Below are 19454 nucleotides of genomic sequence, written 5' to 3'. Positions count from 1 at the left end.
CAGTGTTACAGTAACTCTGTCTCTCTTTAGGCAGTGTGTCGATTGCTGTAGTGCAGTGTTACAGTAACTGTCTCTTTAGGCAGTGTGTCGATTGCTGTAGTGCAGTGTTACAGTAACTCTGTCTCTTTAGGCAGTGTGTCGATTGCTGTAGTGCGGTGTTACAGTAACTCTGTCTCTTTAGGCAGTGTGTTGATTGCTGTAGTGCAGTGTTACAGTAACTGTCTCTCTTTCGGCAGCGTGTCGATTGCTGTAGTGACGTGTTACAGTAACTGTCTCTCTTTAGGCAGCGTGTCGATTGCTGTAGTGCAGTGTTACAGTAACTCTTTTTAGGCAGCGTGTCGATTGCTGTAGTGCAGTGTTACAGTAACTCTGTCTCTCTCGGCAGCGTGTCGATTGCTGTAGTGACGTGTTACAGTAACTCTGTCTCTCTTTAGGCAGTGTGTCGATTGCTGTAGTGCAGTGTTACAGTAACTCTGTCTCTCTTTCGGCAGTGTTGATTTCTGTAGTGAAGTGTTACAGTAACTCTCTCTTTAGGCAGTGTGTCGATTGCTGTAGTGACGTGTTACAGTAACTTTGTCTCTTTAGGCAGTGTGTCGATTGCTGTAGTGCAGTGTTACAGTAACTCTGTGTCTCTTTCGGCAGCGTGTCGATTGCTGTAGTGACGTGTTACAGTTACTGTCTCTCTTTAGGCAGCGTGTCGATTGCTGTAGTGCAGTGTTACAGTAACTCTCTTTAGGCAGCGTGTTGATTGCTGTAGTGCAGTGTTACAGTAACTCTGTCTCTCTTTAGGCAGCGTGTTGATTGCTGTAGTGCAGTGTTACAGTAACTGTCTCTTTAGGCAGTGTGTCGATTGCTGTAGTGCAGTGTTACAGTAACTCTGTCTCTCTTTAGGCAGCGTTTCGATTGCTGTAGTGCAGTGTTACAGTAACTCTGTCTCTCTTTAGGCAGCGTGTTGATTGCTGTAGTGCAGTGTTACAGTAACTGTCTCTTTAGGCAGTGTGTCGATTGCTGTAGTGCAGTGTTACAGTAACTCTGTCTCTCTTTAGGCAGCGTTTCGATTGCTGTAGTGACGTGTTACAGTAACTCTGTCTCTCTTTAGGCAGCGTTTCGATTGCTGTAGTGACGTGTTACAGTAATTCTGTCTCTCTTTAGGCAGCGCTTGCACACAGAATGGTTGGAAAAGGAACGTCAGGCACAGGCGGAGTTCCAACTGAAAAAGGAAAAGGAGGATGCAGCACGGAAAAAGCTGGAAGAGGAGGAGGTAAACAACTCGGAGTCCAGTTCGTATTCTTGTGCTCCTTTAATTACTCACTAGTTTTGTGGCACAGCAATGGGATACAGAGAATGGCACCTTTACCCCAGATCTCTCTAGCTAATCGGAGGAGCCGGTGCCGGTGAGGACGCGCAGTTAGCAATTGAAATATCACTTGGTTGATAGTTTACCGTGGTAACTGTTGATGCAAGTGTTAATAATTAATATAGTCAGCCTAGCTAAAATGAACAAACTTCACTTCACCCACTGATTACTCGGTTTCTGGGAAAGACATCTTGATCATCTGCCAATCCCTACTTTTACTTTGTGTAAGCCGAGCTACAAAACACAATTAGCATTGCAGTATGGGAGTTACATATTCCCTGCTTTTTCACTGATAGAAATTGGTAGTGTGAAAATTATGCAAGAAAGCTATCTGAAGAAATCTTTGTCCCAGCGGCTATTTTAGCCAGTCGAGCAGTGAAAAGCCAAGCCGGCACACCATTGTAGGTGACATAAACATTACTCCATAACTTCAGTCTGATTTAGTGCTTCCGAAAGCAACAATTCTGGTGGGAACTCTTAATTTTTACAAGACTGATTGTTTCCATTGGAAGAAATGATCTCTAACAAGATTTATAGGAAGATGTCTTCCAATGTTCTACTACACAGGAAGAAAACACATTAAATTACAAGAGTTTCTGCTCTGGAGGCCAGTCAGATCGAAGTGATCTATATTTAGCAGTGATCTCTTGCCCCACCCTCTCTCCCTTTGTAACATCAGTCCCAGCTCAAGTGTCACTCTACTCATAGGTGAGAGCCTTTGGAATGGTTTGAATTGAGAGCTATTAATACGAATGTCATTTTCATCATAGTACACCAAAATGTTGTTTGGAACATCCTCTAGTCAAATTTGAAAACTATATGGGCTGGATTTTCGGCTGTGATGATTTCGGGGCGGTAATGGCGGCGGGGCGGTAAAGTTAGCCCCCCAGGAACAGTTTGCGCCTCAGTCAGTAACATTGGGCAGCTGGGCCCTGAGTGTGGGGCGGAGCACTAAGGGAGGCGTTGTACACCTCTCTCGGGACGTTAGACCGGCTGAGCGTGGGAAAATCCCGAGCTAAACAGCCGGCCTGGGAGCGCTCCGAGTGAGGCCTGGGGGGAGATAAAAACCTCCAAAAAACATCAAAAACATTCCCAATACACAGCCTACGCCGCCACAATATAAATCGCAAAACAATATATAAGAAACAATCAGACTTACCTGAGGTGGACATTACTTGCCTCACTGCAGCCGGTATAGGTCGGACTGCCCGCTTTCACAGGCAGTCCCAGCAGGGGGAGCGGCGGGTCGGGCGGGAATCCAAAAGCGAACCAGTGTCGCAGCCAGCGACGTTGCACACCGGCTCAACTCTTCCGGGCGGTAATGCTCCGCGCCCCCGAAAACCCCGCGGGGCGCTGGAAGCTGGCCGCACGCCCAGAGAGCTCGTTGCCGCCCCTCCGGGGCAAAAATAGAGGCAAACGTCATTGGAACATCCAGCCCCTATAATTTAGATTCCGAAGTTTAAACCTGAAAATATTAACCTTAAATGAGAGATCCTTTCACTGTTGGCCTCAGTTTGTGCAATGAGCTGTGACTGTGATGGGTGCTGTTCCTTTGTGTGTCCCCAGAGGAAGATCCGAGAGGAATGGGAAGAGCAGCAGATGAAAGAGAAGGAGGAAGTCGAACACAGGCGCCAGGAGCAGAGAGAACGAGAGGTGATTCCAGCTCTAGGAGGATAAATTCACAACATATATCCTCTTTAAAAAGCATAAGAGTATCTTAAAAATCCTGCATGTCTGCTTGAAGTAGGACAGTTGATCAGAGAACTTGGTGGAAAAGCATAATGCAGCTAAATGCAAAAGACCGAATATCTTTTTTGTTGGTTTATTTCTCAAGCCGAGTCCTGGGAATGGAATACATTCTATTTCAGGCCTCTGAGGTCAGCACCAAGTACTCCCAGGTCACGTACAGCACATTTAGAAGCAGAATAAACCTCCAAAGCCCTGCAAGTGCCAGTGTGGGAGGTTTACATCTCTCTCTACCCATCTTGGGTCCTATCTGAGTGAGCTTGCCAATTTAGGAGCAGTATTGTACCATGGGTCTGCAGACACTGGATTGTAACTGTCTTGGCAGCAAACACAGACTACTTCCCATCAGTCTGAACTGAATTTGAATGTAGTTGACAGCAGTAAAAGGCACTGGCCTGTCTGGCTCCCAAAGATTTTATTCTTGATTATCATGGTTATCTGTGTAATACAATATTACAATCTTAACGTTGAATGAGGCAAACACCACCTATGTGGGAAGAACTCAGAGAGCTGAAACACAGGAGTTTGTGCAATGATTTTTATTCCCACTAGTGAGTAGCCATCAGCTTCACAATTGGATCGCTCCGACCATATGAATTGTTTCATTTCTAACACCACCATCTACTTTTGATTTGAAATAATTTCTTCTGTTTTTTAAAATAATGAATTACTGGGTAATTTGAATTGGAATTTTGAATTAAGTCCACATTTTGGCAAGGAACCATTTGATATCACTAATGTGGGGAGAAAAACCCTGATTTTCACATTTTTTGGACGACACTATTATAATGCTTTCACAAATGGTAGACTTTTAGCAATGGCTCACTTGTTAGAGCACATTAGACATCAAACCATTACTTTTTCAGTCTTAGTCAAAGGGACCCAGATATTTTGTGCGTATCAGTATGTTGGAGGCTATGGGCTGATATGATTTGGACAGATCATGTTCAGTCTCTTGACGTAATACAGTAATCCTTGCCACTGGACCAAGACCTAGCTCTGTCAAGCCCGTGTGGTGGCTGGTGTGCAACGGCCACCCCACGTTAAAAAAGATCCACGCACAGGCATCTTCCACCTTTCAACATGTAGTTTGGGTCCTTCATTGAAACACCTGTGAACTCATCCATTTTTTTGGCGTGGAAGCAAGTCATCCTCGTTTCGAGGGACCGCCGATGATAATGATTATAAAAGTATTTTTTCTATTATTGGCTCTTACAATTCATAATGTTCAAACTTTGAGCCAAATAGCTTATTCAAAATAAAATCTGTTGGGAACAAGTTTGAGCTGTAACCAGTTAAAAACCTGCTACCTGAAATGTACTTGAAGTATAGTATGTAGAAATGCTTTAGTAATGTGTAATCTTCCTCAGACAGCATGGGTTGATCATACAAGAGGAGTCTGTTGTTTATTTTGCTTTTTTGGGTGGGTTCAGCCCTATAGATGCTTTGAGAGAATATTGTGATTTGAAAGCTGCAAAGGACCCAATTATATGCCAAGAAAGGTTAAGCTAGTACTGAAAGCAAGAGATAGTTCAGCAAGCATTTAATCTTATAAACGCTAGAAATTATACAGGAACTCTTTAATGCATTATGGTTTATGTTGTAACAGCATTGTGTTTACATAATGTGTTCATGAAAATTATCTGGATGTATACAAGTGATATTCCTTAACAGCCCTGTACTAAAGAGTATCCACCGCTCGTCCTTACTGACTAATTCATCAAGATGTATCTTTTTCATAATACAATACTTAACAAATGTGACTAGACTTTTCTCAGATTCTTCTAGCTCAAGCTATATTCCCCCCCCCCCCCCCTGCCCTGTGTAAAATGTAAAGATTTACTAGTCGAATCATCTTTGTCTCACAGCCTTTGATAGTAAACCTCCCAAAACATTTAACCGTGAACAGTTTATTCAAATCAGTTCACGTCAGTCTCGCAACAGTCTGACATGCGTCCAGTTCAAATACGAGAACCCTGACTGGAGTGGCTGTGCACCCTGTTCAGCTAGTTCTGTTGCCATTTACACATATGCAAGGAAAAACGCTAACAATGTTGTGTGTATTCAACCACTTTGTAAATGAATCTGGGCAACAGCCTTGGGTGACCAGCACATAGGGACTGAGCTGGTCACGCTCCACATATTGATACTTCCTATGTGGCTGTGTATATTTTTTGATTTTATAAAGTTCTGATTACTACCTTGTTTTTTGGGTTGACCGACATTTCTGAATGCCGGGAGGGGACATGGAGGAGAGGGGAGAGAGTGAGTTTTGTCTTGAGCCTAAATGAATGAGCAATATTTAGATTTGCAGTAAAGTCGTAAACTACTTTCCACTACGAATGCGGATGTAGCACTTTTTGGGATCAATATGCCAATTTTAATGTATTTCACTTTTTATTTAGTAACTGAATTGAAATTGTAGCTCATACATTTGTGATTTTAAATTTAATTTCTTTAAAATAACTTTTTAAATAATTGAAGTTGACTGTCATGAACAATGTTCCCTGTGGTGTTTTTTTCCTTGCACGGGCCCTTTAACTGGCTGCGCAGCCCAGTCAAATTTTCGCGCATGCACGGTTTCTTCCATTTAAAAGCGGGTGAGCGGCCTGCACGGGATATCCAGACCGCTGCGTGGCTTGGCAGGAACGTTGGTCATGAATCCACTTTCTAAAACTCTCATTCTTAACAAGTAGAATCAGATATGTACCAGATATGTACTGCAGGGTTTTTACCAGTCCTGTGTTTACACCATTTGTAGGAAGCTGTTCAGAAAATGCTGGATCAGGCAGAAAGTCAGGTACTGTATGGTCTTTGAATCCTTTGAATAACATATATAATTTAAACGGAGTTGCACTTAATGAAAAATATATTTCGTAAAATCCTGATCTCAGCTGTACGGATATAATGGTGTCTGTTCAGCACTGATGGGCCAGTGAGTGTTCTCATTTTAATGTGCTCAAACCATTCTGTCCTCAGAGATAATGGAAATGGACCACCTCCTCTTGCTATTATTCCATTTCCTGCTAGTAGATCAGAGGCATCATTAGATCAGAGTCCTGTCCTGTCTTGCCTAAAGAAGGTGGTATAATGGCAAGCAGTGACATTGGGAATAAAAATGCAAGTGGAGGGATCAGTTTAAACTTGTGAAAAAAAACTAATAGATATCCTAGGAACTTTGTTTGGAAGAGTGGGGTGGGAAAAGGAAATTTATGTCGGTTTCTTTAACATGTCCAATGTAATTATTCAAAACATAGAAACATAGAAAATAGGTGCAGGAGTAGGCCATTCGGCCCTTCGAGCCTGCACCACCATTCAATAAGATCATGACTGATCATTCCTTCAGTACCCATTTTCTCCATACCCCTTGATCCCTTTAGCTGTAAGGGCCATATCTAACTCCTTCTTGAATATATCCAATGAACTGGCATCAACAACGCTCTGCGGCAGGGAATTCCGTAGGTTAACAACTCTCTGAGTGAAGAAGTTTTTCCTCATCTCAGTCCTAAATGGCCTGCCCCTTATCCTAAGACTGTGTCCCCTGGTTCTGGACTTCCCCAACATCGGGAACATTCTTCCCGCATCTAGCCTGTTCAGTCCAGTCCAGTCAGAATCTTATATGTTTCTATGAGATCCCCTCTCATCCTTCGAAACTCCAGTGAATAAAGGCCCAGTTGATCCAGTCTCTCCTCATATGTCAGTCCATCCATCCCTGGAATCAGTCTGGTGAACCTTCGCTGCACTCCCTCAATAGCAAGAACGTCCTTCCTCAGATTAGGAGACCAAAACTGAACACACTATTCCAGGTGGAACCTCACCAAGGCCCTGTACAACTGCAGTAAGATCTCCCTGCTCCTATACTCAAATCTCCTTGCTATGAAGGCCAGCATACCATTTGCCGCCTTCACCGCCTGCTGTACCTGCATGCCAACTTTCAATGACTGATGAACCATGACACCCAGGTCTTGCTGCACCTCCCCTTTTCCTAATTTGCTGCCATTCAGATAATCTGCCTTCACGTTTTTGCCTCCAAAGTGGATAACCTCAAATTTATCCACATTATACTGCATCTGCTATGTATTTGCCCACTCGCCTAACCTTTCCAAGTCACCCTGCAGCCTCTTAGTGTCCTCCTTGCAGCTCACACCGCCACCAAGTTTAGTGTCATCTGCAAACTTGGAGATATTACCCTCAATTCCATCATCTAAATCATTAATATATATTGTAAAGAGCTGGGGTCCCAGCACTGAGCCCTGTGGCACTCCACGAGTCACTGCCTGTCATTCTGAAATCATAAATAATGAGTGTTGAAGATTAATGTATAATTTTAAGTGGATCAGAATCCTACAGAACTTAAAATTATCATTAACTTTGCTACACGTGTGAATGCCTGTGATCCCCATGCATGTCCCAAATGGGAAAGGAGAGAGTTTGGAAGAGAAGCCAACATCCCCATCCTGCCCTCTGCCACGCCCGCTCGCCCCACAACCCTCCCACTAAACTTTACATTCCTCCGACTCTGGCCTATTGTGCATCCACCTCTTCCACCCCTTTTCTTTGTTTTTGTTTTTGATTGAGCTGTGATGTGCTTTGGGGCACTTTTCCACATTGCAAGCACGAGATAATGCACATTATTGTTGCCATCGTCATGCTGGGTACTCCTGCACACCACCTGTGATGGGCTTCAGCGCAGCATTGAGGCAAGTCGCCTGTCTATTCGCAGCAAAACCTCTCACCCTGTGGGGCAGAATATCTAACTGCACTGGCAGAATTACAGGGGCAAGGACCAGCAATAACTGGTCAAAAACACATCTTACCAATAGGCAGAGGTAAATACACTTTGGAATGCTACAGGAAAATGTCTTCTTTAAGTGCACGGGACTTTGAATTGAAAGAGCTGTCTACTTTTCTGTGAAGTGGATGTCTACATTATTGATGGACTCTTTAAGGATATTTATACAGCTTAATGTAACGTAGTAGTTGGGGTGAGATTTTTACAATATTACATTCTATTACATAGTAATTGCAGCAGAGAAACAGGCCATTCGGCCCAACAAGTCCGTGTCGGTGTTTATGCTCCACACGAGCCTCCTCCCACTCCTCTTCATCTAACTCCATCAACAGATCCTACTATTCCTTTGTCCCGCATGTGTTTATCTAGCTTCCTCTTAAATGCATCTATCCCATTTATTCCCTCTAGTCGCCTCAACTATTCCCTGTGGTAGCAAGTTCCATATTCTAACTCTGGGTGCAGAAGTTTCTGCTGAATTCCCAATAGATTTATTAGTGACTATCTTACATTTATGGCCCCTAATTCTTGTCTCCCTGCAAGTGGAAACATCTTCTCTACGTCTACTCTATCAAACACTTTCACAATCTTAAAGACCTCTATCAGGTCACCTCTCAGCCTTCTCTTTTCTAGAGAACAGAGCCGCAGGCTGCACAATCTTTCTCGCTAGGTATAACCTTTCAGTTCTAGTATCACTCTCGTAAATCTTTTTTGCACTAAATGTTCAGTGAGTAGCACTCTTGCCTCGGGAGTTCCAAGGCTGTGGGTTCAAGTTCGAGTTCCACTCCACACATTAGAGCACAAAAGTCGAGGCTGGCACTTCAGGACAGTGCTGAGGGAGTGCTGCACTGTCGGAGGTGCCGTCTTTCAGATGAGACGTTAAACCAAGGCCCCGCCTGCTCTCTCAGGTGAATGTAAAAGACTCCATGGCACTATTTCAAAGAAGAGCAGGGGAGTTATCCCTGGTGTCCTGGCCAATATTTATCCCTCAATCAACATGAGTAAGAAAACAGATTCTCTGGTCATCGGTGTCATTGCTGCTTATGGGATCTTGCTTTGTGCAAATTAACTTGAACCTTTCCCTCACTTAGATTACTTTATTGGTTATAAAGCGCTTTGAGATGTCCTGAGGTGAAAGATGCTGTATAAATGCAAGATCTTTCTTTTCCCCATGCCTCTATATCCTTTGTATAATATGGAGAGCAGAACTGTGCACAGTATTCCGTGTGGTCTCACCAAGGTTCCATACAAGTTTAACATAAGGTCTCTGCTTTTCAATTCTATACCTCTAGAAATGAATTCCAATGTTTTGTTTGCTTTTCTTGTGGTTTCATTAATCTGTGTTGCTTCTTTGTGATTTTTGTTTCGCACCCCCAGATATCCTGTTTACACATTTACTGTACATGGTGTATGTGGCCTCATTATTCTTCCAACCAAAATGTACCACCTCACACTTATCTATATTGAAGTTTACATGCCCACTCTGCAAATGTATTAATGTCTGACTGTATTTTGTCACAGTCCTCCTCTGTGTTAACCAAACCCAACAATTTTGTGTCATTCGCAAATTTTGAAATTGTACTTCCAATTCCCGAGTCTAAATAGTTTATGTAAATGGTGAACAACAGTGGTCCTAGCACCGATCCTTGTGGAACACCACTTCTCACCATTTGGGTATCCTGTTGACTGTATTGCTGATGAACAAGGGCTTGAAATATGTGACTTTTTCCCCCTGCTGCCTCCCTTGGGCACTGAGGTCAATTGGAGCTTCTTACTGCCATCCTGGTTGAGGTCAGCTGATTCAGCAGAGACCAGTGATTGGACCTGGGATAGAAACATAGAAATCTACACACGGCCCTCGGTCAGCAGCCCTAAAGGTTACATATAAACCTATGAACAATGGCAGAAAGGTAAAGAGCACCCAGCCCAACCAGTCCGCCCCACATAACTACGACACCCCTTATACTGAAACATTCTACACTCCACCCCAACCGTAGCCATGTGATCTCCTGGGAGAGGCAAAAACCAGATAAAAACCCAGGCCAATTGGGGGAGAAAAAAAATCTGGGAAAATTCCTCTGTGACCCATCCAGGCGATCAACACTAATCCAGGAGATTACTCTGGCCGTATTGATTCCCTGCAGTACTTACCATCTTATCTGCGCCAGCCAACAAGAGGTTACCCAGTCTAATTCTAATTACCAACTCTAGATCCATAACCCTGCCTATCCAAGAACCTTTTAAATGTGGTGAGGTTTCTGCATCCACCACTCTTCCAGGCAGTGAGTTCCAGACCCCAACAACCCTCTGCGTGAAAGAAGCCCCTCCTCACATCCCCTCTGTACCTTACACCAACCACCTTAAAACTATATCCCCTTGTAATTGACCCCTCCACCAATGGAAATAGGCCCTTGCTATCCACTACATCCAGGCCCTCAAAATGTTGTACCCCTCAGTGAGGTCTCCTCTCAACCGCCTTTGTTCCAATGAGAACAAACCCAGCCTATCCAATCTGTCCTCATAGCTAAGATTCTCCTAGACTGGATCTGCCCAGCCTGTGTGGTTTGGGTATTTGCTGGCTAAACCCGGTGTTCTGTTTGTAGGTATGAGGTCAGGTAGGAACACTAGGTGAGGTTAAGAACTCTGAAATTGGTGCGTTGAATTAAAGGGAGCCACTGAAGGTTGTCTGGGACAGGAATGATGAAGGAACAGGACTTAATGTGGGATAGGATACAGATGACACAGATTGTGACATGTTGCAGTTTGTGAAGGGTAAAACTCGGTCAACAAGGAGAGTGTTGGATAATCTGGTCCAAAGGTGGATGAAGACATGGATAAGCATTTCAGTGGTAGTGGTATTGAAATGGGGGCAGAGACGGGCAGTGTCGCAAAGATTAAAAATAGGTGGTCTTGCTGGTGGTCAAGACCTGAGGTCAAGCAGGACATCAGGTTACACCCCATCCGGCTCTGTCTGTCTGAGTGAGCAGTCAGGAAGAGTTGGAGGTTAATGCACACTTTGGCAGCAGCCAAACCGGATGGTTCAATCTTGCTGTGGTGTTGGTCTGAATGAAGTTAGTCAGCACAGCTTTGTCAGCTGAGCAGTCGGACTGCACCGAGTGATTGGGGAGTTGAGGCTGGTGGCAGAGAAGTACATGTAAAAGCCAGCCCCGTGTCTATGAATGATGCTGCCCCTTGATAATCAGGATAAGGTGACGAGGATGGAGTCTGGGGACACATTTGAAGTGACTATAGAATGGTAACATTTCCTGTTGTAAAGATATTTTTATTTTTGTAATTATGTATCTGCACAATACTAACAAAACTCAGAATCGCACTTCGAATTGCAGACTAGAACAATGGGCCACTTGGCCAATGAAATCTGCACTGGTGTTTTTCCCCCCACTAGCCATCTATTATTAATCCTGCTTGCTTCCCATATCGCTTTACTGTTTCTGTTTTCTATCGAATTACCTTTTAATAGAATAGACAATTCTCCTCTACAGACCAGCAACCCACTGTGAGGCTGTTTTCAAACTTCTCTCAATTCTTTTTGTGATCATAAATTTGTGCGCTCTCATTCACTCACCAATCACAGGAAACAGTCTATCACTATTTATCTTCTAAGCCTTCATCGTCTTGAACCCTCACCCCTTAACCTTCTTGGCTTTAGTGAGAAAAGCTCTGTATAACTGTAACCCTCATTCCCGATGATGTCCATGTGAATCTGTGCAACACCTTTTCCATTGTGTGTATATTCTCATTATCTTTATCATGGGGTGCCTGAAACTCTGCACAATATTGCCAACTGCAGTCTAATTGAGGTCTTGTACAAGTTCGACCTGTATTGCTTGCTTCTGTATTCTATGCCCCTACATACAAATCCAAGGATTCTTATTGTCTCATCCACTTGTGATACCACCTTTTAATGACCTATGTGATTCCTCTGTTCCTATGCATCAAAAAAAAACACTGAAGCTATATTTCCTTTCCCTATTTTTACTTCCAAAATGCATTACTTAACACTTTTCTATGTGGATCTGTATCTGCCCATCCTGCCAACTATGTCCTGCAGACTTTCCTGATGTTTTTCATAGTTTGCCATACTATCCAATTTGGCGTCATCAGCAAATTTTGATATTAATCCTCCACCCCTAAATCCAAATCATAGAACAGTACAGCACAGGAGGCCATTCGGCCCATCGAGTCTGCACTGGCTCTTTCGAAGAGGAATCCAGTTAGCCCCGCTCTTTCCTCATATCCCTGCAGTATTTTCTCCTTCAACTATTTATCCAATTCCCTTTGGAAGGCTACTATTGACTCTGCCTCCACCACCCTATCAGGCAGTGCGTTCCAAATCCTAACCACTCGTTGTGTAAAAAGGTTTTTCCTCATGTCGCCTCTGGTTCTTTTGCCAATCGCCTTAAATCTGAGCCCCCTCGTTGTCAACCCTTCAGCCAGTTTATTTTTATTTTTAACACCTCTGTCAAATCTCCTCTTGGCCTTCTCTGCTCTAAAGCGAACAATCCTGGCTTCTCCAATCTAGCCACATAACTGTAATCCTCATCCCTGGAACCACTGGAACCATTCTAGTAAATCTCTTCTGCATCCTCTCCAAAGGCTACACGGCCTTCCTAAAGTGCGGTGCCCAGAATTGGACACAATACTCCAGCTGGGGCCGAACTAGTGTTTTATACAGGTTTAACTTCCTGGCTTTTGTACTCTATGCCTCTATTTATAAAGCCCAGGATTCCATATGCTTTATTAAATGCTTTGTTAACCTGTCCTGCCACCATCAAAGTTTGTGCACAAGCCAACCCCAGGTTCTGTGTTCTTGCACCCCCTTTAAAATGTTACCATTTAGCTTGTATTGTCTCTCCTCATTCTATCTACTAAAATGTGTGACCTCCCACTTCTCCATTGAATTTTATCTGCCACATGTCCACCCATTCCACTTACCTGTCTTTGTCCTCTTGAAGTCCACTGCTATCTTCCTCACTGTTCGCTACACTTTCACGTTTCATGGTGTTCTACAGATTTCAAATTTGTACCCCCAAGTCAAAGTTAACAAAAACAGCAGTGGTCCTAGTACTGAATTTGGGGAGCACCACTTGCGTATGTAGTAACTAGGAGCAATCCAACTCCTACAGAACACCCCACTCACTGTACCTTTTAGTTCTGAGAAAAGTCCCTTTATCATGCCCTTTGCTTTCTGTCCTTCAAATATCTCTCTGCATCTGGTCACATTCCCCTTCATTACATCCACCATTATCATGTCTTTTATGTACTGCCTCACCAATTGTTTTTGAAAATCCATAATCCTGTTATGATTGTGATTTATTTTGTCAATAGCTTGAAAATGGTGGCACATGGCATAATCCAGAAGCACCAGAGGATTATGGGACAGAAAAGGATAAGTCATATTGTCCATTTTTTCTTAAGACTGGATCCTGCAGATTTGGTGATCGGTGAGTGCAATATTATTTGGAATAGATGCTGCTACAATCTGAGTGTAACTGAACAAAGTACAACTGTTAGAGTCTAGAGTTTGTAGTTTTTGTTCAAGGCGCCCCCCCCTCCCACTGTATGTTAACGTTATATAGTAAAAGAAAATGATGTCCTGTCCACCTGAAGCTTTGCCTTTTTGGGGTCTCCATCTTTCATAGGATTACATAGGATATACGGCACACAAAAAGGCCATTTTCCCAACCAGTCCGTGCCAGTGTTTATGCTCCACTCGAGCTGCCTCCTGTCTTTCCTCATCTAAATCTATCAGCATAACCCTCTATTCCCTTCTCTCTCATCTGCTTGTCGAGCCTCCCCATTCCGGTGATGTCTCTGGCGGGGAAGGGCCGAGTCCTGAAGTGGTCCCATTTGTTTTAATTGGAGTTGTAAGTTTGGATCAGCCTCGGAATTGTGGAGCTGGCCCTCTCTGATGGGCAATCCTATTGCTGTGTGCGCCATACCTTACTGGTACTGTGTTTACCAAAGGTCAGGAGGCCTCAGATTAGCCAGTCTAAGGGCCCAAGTTTCCACACGCGCCTAGAACGGCGCAGTCCCGACCTGGACGCCCGTTTTTCATGCCACAAAGTGCGCCTAAAAAAATCCTCGGTATTCTCCACCTACCTGCAGGTCCTCTGGCCCTCGGCGCAGCGCAGCACGAGCTGTGGGGGGGCGGAGCCAGGTCCCTGCGCTGAAAACAGTGCCGGGACCTCTGCACATGCGCGCTACAGTGGGCACGCAAGTGCAGTAGCTCCAGGCGCCGAACTGTGTGGGAGGGGCCCGAAGCACGCAGCCCCTAGCCCTGGCCGAATGGCCTCACTGGGGCTGCGTGAATAAGGCTCCTCCCACGGCCAGCTCCTGCTCCCCCCCCCCCCCGACTAGACCCGACACCCGCTCCCCGCCTGCCTCCGGACCAGACCCGACACCCGCTCCCCCCCGCCCCCCCCCCCCGACTGACCCGACCCGACCCGCGCTCCTGGTCCCGCTCCCCGCCCCTCCCGACTGGACCCGACCCGACCCGACCCGCGCTCCTGTTCCCGCTCCCCGCCTCCCCCCCCCCAACTGGACCCGACCTGACCCGCGCTCCTGTTCCCGCTCCCCGACTGGACCCGACCCGCGCTCCTGTTCCCGCTCCCCGACCGGACCCGAACCGACCCGACCTGACCCGCGCTCCTGTTCCCGCTCCCCGACTGGACCCGACCCGACCCGCACTCCTGTTCCCGCTCCCCGCCCCCCCGACTGGACCCGACCCGACCCGCGCTCCTGTTCCCGCTCCCCGCCCCCCCGACTGGACCCGACCCGACCCGCGCTCCTGTTCCCGCTCTCCGCTCCCCGACTGGACCTGCGCTCCTGTTCCTGCTCCCCGCTCCCCCCGACTGGACCCGACTCGACCCGCGCTCCTGTTCCCGCTGCCCGACTGGACCCGACCCGACATCCTGTTCTCGCTCCCCGCCCCCCCCCCCCCCCCCGACTGGACCCAACCCGACCCGTGCTCCCGCCCCCCAACCCGACCTGACCCCCCCCCCCCCCCCCGACTGGACCCAACCCGACCCGCGCTCGCGCCCCCCACCCGACCTGACCCCCCCCCCCCCCCCCCCCACTGGACCCGACTCCCGCTCCCGACTGGATCCGACCTGACCTCTCCCCCCTCTCTCTCTCCCCCTCGTCCCTCTCTCTTCCCCCCCCCCCCCCCTCTCTCTCTCTCTCTAACCCTCCCTCTCTCTCTCTCTCTCTCTCTCTCTCTCTCCCTCCCCCCTCCCTCTCTCTCTCTCTCTCCCTCCCCCCCCCTCCCTCTCTCTCTCTCCTCCCCCCCCTCCCTGACCCGACCCAACCCAACGCCACCTACCTGTAAATCTGGTGCTGGGGACGGGCCCTGCCCGAAGTCTCGGGCCGGCCCGTTCAGCCTTCGGTCCCGAAAGGCCTGCCTGAAGCACTTTCACACAGGTAGGAAGATGGTTTATTTAATCTTTTCTTTGCTTATAAATGTTTATTCAGGTTGGATTTATTTGTATAATATTTGTATAAGTATAAATAAGGATTTATTATAGAATTTAATGACTTCCCTCCCCCCCCCCCCCCCACCTCGTTCTGGACGCCTAATTTGTAACCTGCGCCTGATTTTTTAATGTGTAGAACAGGTTTTTTCAGTTCAACAAAAATCTTCACTTGCTCCATTCTACTTTAGTTTGAAGTACATTTTCACTGTGGAAACTTTCAAATCAGGCGTCAGTGGCCGGACACGCCCCCTTTTGAAGAAAAAATTCTGTTCCAAAGTAGAACTGTTCTACCTGACTAGAACTGCAGAAAAAAAATGTGGAGAATTGTGATTTCTAAGATAGTCCGTTCTCCACCAGTTGCTCCTAAAAATCAGGCGCAAATCATGTGGAAACTTGGGCCCTAAATACTGGCACCTACTAAAATGAATAGAATTGTTCTGGGATGCTGGTGGCTGTTCATGACAGCCACTGACGGAACCAACCCCAGAAACAGTAGCATTTCTCTTCCTTTCAAAATAAGGTGGGATTTTTACAGCTATATTTATATTTTTATATACAGATGTTTGGGACGGCATACTTTTAACAAGTATCCCCCCCCCTTAGATTTTTCTTACCTCTGGTTACAGAACAGTTCTTGAATGCACTTTGAAGTTTAGTGCTATAATAAGCTGGTATAAAACATTTGTAGGTCTAGGCAGCCACTAAACAATTGTCCAAAGTCTTTAGCCCGTGTGTTACTGTTTTTGGGGGTCACTGAAAAATTTATAATGCTGAATAATAAAGTTGGCTGTTTAGATTGCAACAGCCACTTGCGTGTGTATAGCGCCTTCAATGTAGTAAGATGTCCCGAGACCCTTCACAGGAGCATGATCAAACAATATTGACACAGAGCCAAATAAAGAGATATTAGGGTAGATGACTGAAAGATTAGTCAAAGAGGTAGATGTTAAGGAGTGTCTTAAATGAGGATAGAGAGGCGGAGAGGTTTAGAGAGGGAGTTCCAGAGCTAGGGCCATGGCAGCTGAAGGCAAGGCCACCAGTGGTTGAGCGATTAAAATCGGAGATATGCAGGAGACCAGAATTGGAGGGGCGCAGATGTAGGGATTTGTAGGAGAGTTGTAGGGTTGAGGAAGTTACAGAGAGGGAGGGGCGAGGCCATGGAGGGATTTGAAAACATGGGAGAATTGTGAAATTGAGGCATTGCTTAACTGGGAGCCAATGTAGGTCAGTAAGCATGGGGGTAATGGGTGAACGGGACTTGGTGCGAGTTAGGACACAGGGCAGCAGAGTTTTGGATCACCTCTAGTTTACGTAGGGTAGAATGTGAGAGACCAGCCAGGTGCATTGGAGTAGTCAAGTCTAGAGATAACAAAGGCATGGATGAGGGTTTCAGCATGAGATGAGATGAGCTGAGGCAGAGGCGGAGACGGGCGATGTTACGGAGGTGGAAATAGGCGGTCTTAGTGATGGCATGGATATGTGGTCGGAATCTCATCTTGGGGTCAAATATGACACCAAGGTTGCGAACACCCTGGTTCAGTGTCAGTCAGTTGACAGGGAGAGGGATGGAGTCAGTGGCTGAGGAACGAAGTTTATGATGGGGACTGAAGACAATGGCTTCGGTCTTTCCGATATTTAGTTGGAGGAAGTTTCTGCTCATCCAGTAGAGGGTGTCGGACAAGCAGTCTGACAATTTAGATACCGTGGAGGGGTCGCGAGAAGTGGTGGTGAGGTAGAGCTGGGTTTCATCAGCGTACATGTGGAAACTGACTATGTGTTTCCGGATGATGTCACCGAGGAGCAGCAACATGTAGCTGAGAAATAGGAGGGGGCCAAGGACAGATCCTTGTGGGACACCAGAGGTAACGATGCGGGGTGGGAAGAGAAGCCGTTGCAGGTGATTCTCTGGCTACGATTAGATGGATAAGAATGGAACCAGGCGAGTGCAGTCCTACCCAGCTGGACGATGGTGGAGAGGCATCTGAGGAGGATGGAGAGTCAACCGTATCAAAGGCTGCAGACATGTCCAGGAGGACGAGGGGGGATAGTTTACCTTTGTCACAGGATGTAATTTGTGACTTTGATAAAGGCCGTTTTGGTACTGTGGTAGGGACGGAAACCTGATTGGAGGGATTCAAACATGGAATTCCGGGAACGTTTGGGAGGCGACAACACATTCAAGGACTTTTGAGAGGAAAGGGTGGTTGGAGTTCGGGCGGTATTTTGCAAGGACGGAGGGGCCATGGTGGATTTTTTGAGGGGCTGGGTGATGAGGGCAGATTTGAAACATAGAAACATAGAAAATAGGTGCAGGGGTAGGCCATTCGGCCCTTCTAGCCTGCACCGCCATTCAATGAGTTCATGGCTGAACATGCAACTTCAGTACCCCATTCCTGCTTTCACGCCATACCCCTTGATCCCCCTAGTAGTAAGGACTACATCTAACTCCTTTTTGAATATATTTAGTGAATTGGCCTCAACTACTTTCTGTGGTAGAGAATTCCACAGGTTCACCACTCTCTGGGTGAAGAAGTTTCTCCTCATCTCGGTCCTAAATGGCTTACCCCTTATCCTTAGACTGTGACCTCTGGTTCTGGACTTCCCCAACATTGGGAACATTCTTCCTGCATCTAACCTGTCTGAACCCATCAGAATTTTAAACGTTTCTATGAGGTCCCCTCTCATTCTTCTGAACTCCAGTGAATACAAGTCCAGTTGATCCAGTCTTTCTTGATAGGTCAGTCCCGCCATCCCGGGAATCAGTCTGGTGAACCTTCGCTGCACTCCCTCAATAGCAAGAATGTCCTTCCTCAGGTTAGGAGACCAAAACTGTACACAATACTCCAGGTGTGGCCTCACCAAGGCCCTGTACAACTGTAGCAACACCTCCCTGCCCCTGTACTCAAATCCCCTCGCTATGAAGGCCAACATGCCATTTGCTTTCTTAACCGCCTGCTGTACCTGCATGCCAACCTTCAATGACTGATGTATCATGACACCCAGGTCTCGTTGCACCTCCCCTTTTCCTAATCTGTCACCATTCAGATAATATTCTGTCTCTCTGTTTTTACCACCAAAGTGGATAACCTCATATTTATCCACATTATACTTCATCTGCCATGCATTTGCCCACTCACCTAACCTATCCAAGTCGCTCTGCAGCCTCATAGCATCCTCCTCGCAGCTCACACTGCCATCCAACTTAGTGTCATCCGCAAAGGAGGAGAGAGAACAGTTAACAATGTTAGCTAACATGGAGCCAGGAAGGGAAGTTGGATGGTCAGCAGTTTGATGGGAAGAGGATCGAGGGAGCAGGAGGTGGGTCTCAATTAGTGTAACACTGAAGTAAACAAGTGGTCTGTGTGGTTTAAGATAAAACTAGCATTCCAGTGTAAAATATTTTCAGCACTTGTTTGATCAGACTTTTTAAAACTTTCTGTATGAAGTAATTATGATCCATGAGGTTCCCGGCTTTTGAAGAATCAAACAAGTCAGCGATTTGTCTCTCCAGTTTGTTTCAGAAGTTTAGAGTGTTGGTAATATTGGAACTGCTTCGATGAAAATTAATTGCCCTCAGTAAAGATTCTGCCCAAATTGAATGCCTTGGGGCTAACTGTTGATTCATCAGACATATATTTTCCACTTCTCGTTATAGAAAATCATGGAAGTTCGGATAGATAATTATCCCGGGCCTGATGGCATTTGCCCCATGGTTATTAAAACAGGCGGGAACATTGCAAATGCGATTGTAATAATTTTCGAAGGCTCTCTAGATTTGGGAATTGTGACCTTGGATTGTGAAATTACTTAAGAACTCCAGACCTGTCGGTTGTAGAGAAGTTATTGAACTCTGTTCGGGGACAGAGAGGCTGAGGATTTGAACAAGTATGAGCTGATCAGAGAGACGGTGTGGATTTGTGATGTATGACAAGTTTAATTTTTTGAGGAGGTAACTAACAAGGTGGACAGGGGAGTGTTTATGGATGTTGTCTATATGGACTTCCAGAAGACATTTGATAAGGTTCCAGAAGACATTTGATAAGGTTCCACACGAGATTATTAGAAA

At 45.9% G+C, this 19454-nt stretch overlaps 1 protein-coding gene across 2 annotated transcripts in view; it reads left to right on the top strand.

Annotated features, from left to right (window-relative positions):
* Positions 1-19454, top strand: part of zrsr2 (zinc finger (CCCH type), RNA-binding motif and serine/arginine rich 2) — a 57112-nt gene that overhangs the window by 26682 nt on the left and 10976 nt on the right. Inside the window, exons 4-7 of one of the 2 annotated variants that reach the window (XM_070894206.1) lie at positions 1153-1261; positions 2924-3010; positions 5865-5903; positions 13242-13357. In XM_070894206.1, the coding sequence (XP_070750307.1) occupies positions 1153-1261; positions 2924-3010; positions 5865-5903; positions 13242-13357 (351 nt within the window). The remainder of the gene's footprint in view (positions 1-1152; positions 1262-2923; positions 3011-5864; positions 5904-13241; positions 13358-19454) is intronic. The other variant, XM_070894208.1, reaches the window with a different exon arrangement.

Source organism: Pristiophorus japonicus, chromosome 11 (genome assembly GCF_044704955.1).
Source record: "Pristiophorus japonicus isolate sPriJap1 chromosome 11, sPriJap1.hap1, whole genome shotgun sequence".
NCBI lineage: Eukaryota > Metazoa > Chordata > Chondrichthyes > Pristiophoridae > Pristiophorus > Pristiophorus japonicus.
This window is presented reverse-complemented; position numbering and strand designations above follow the sequence as displayed.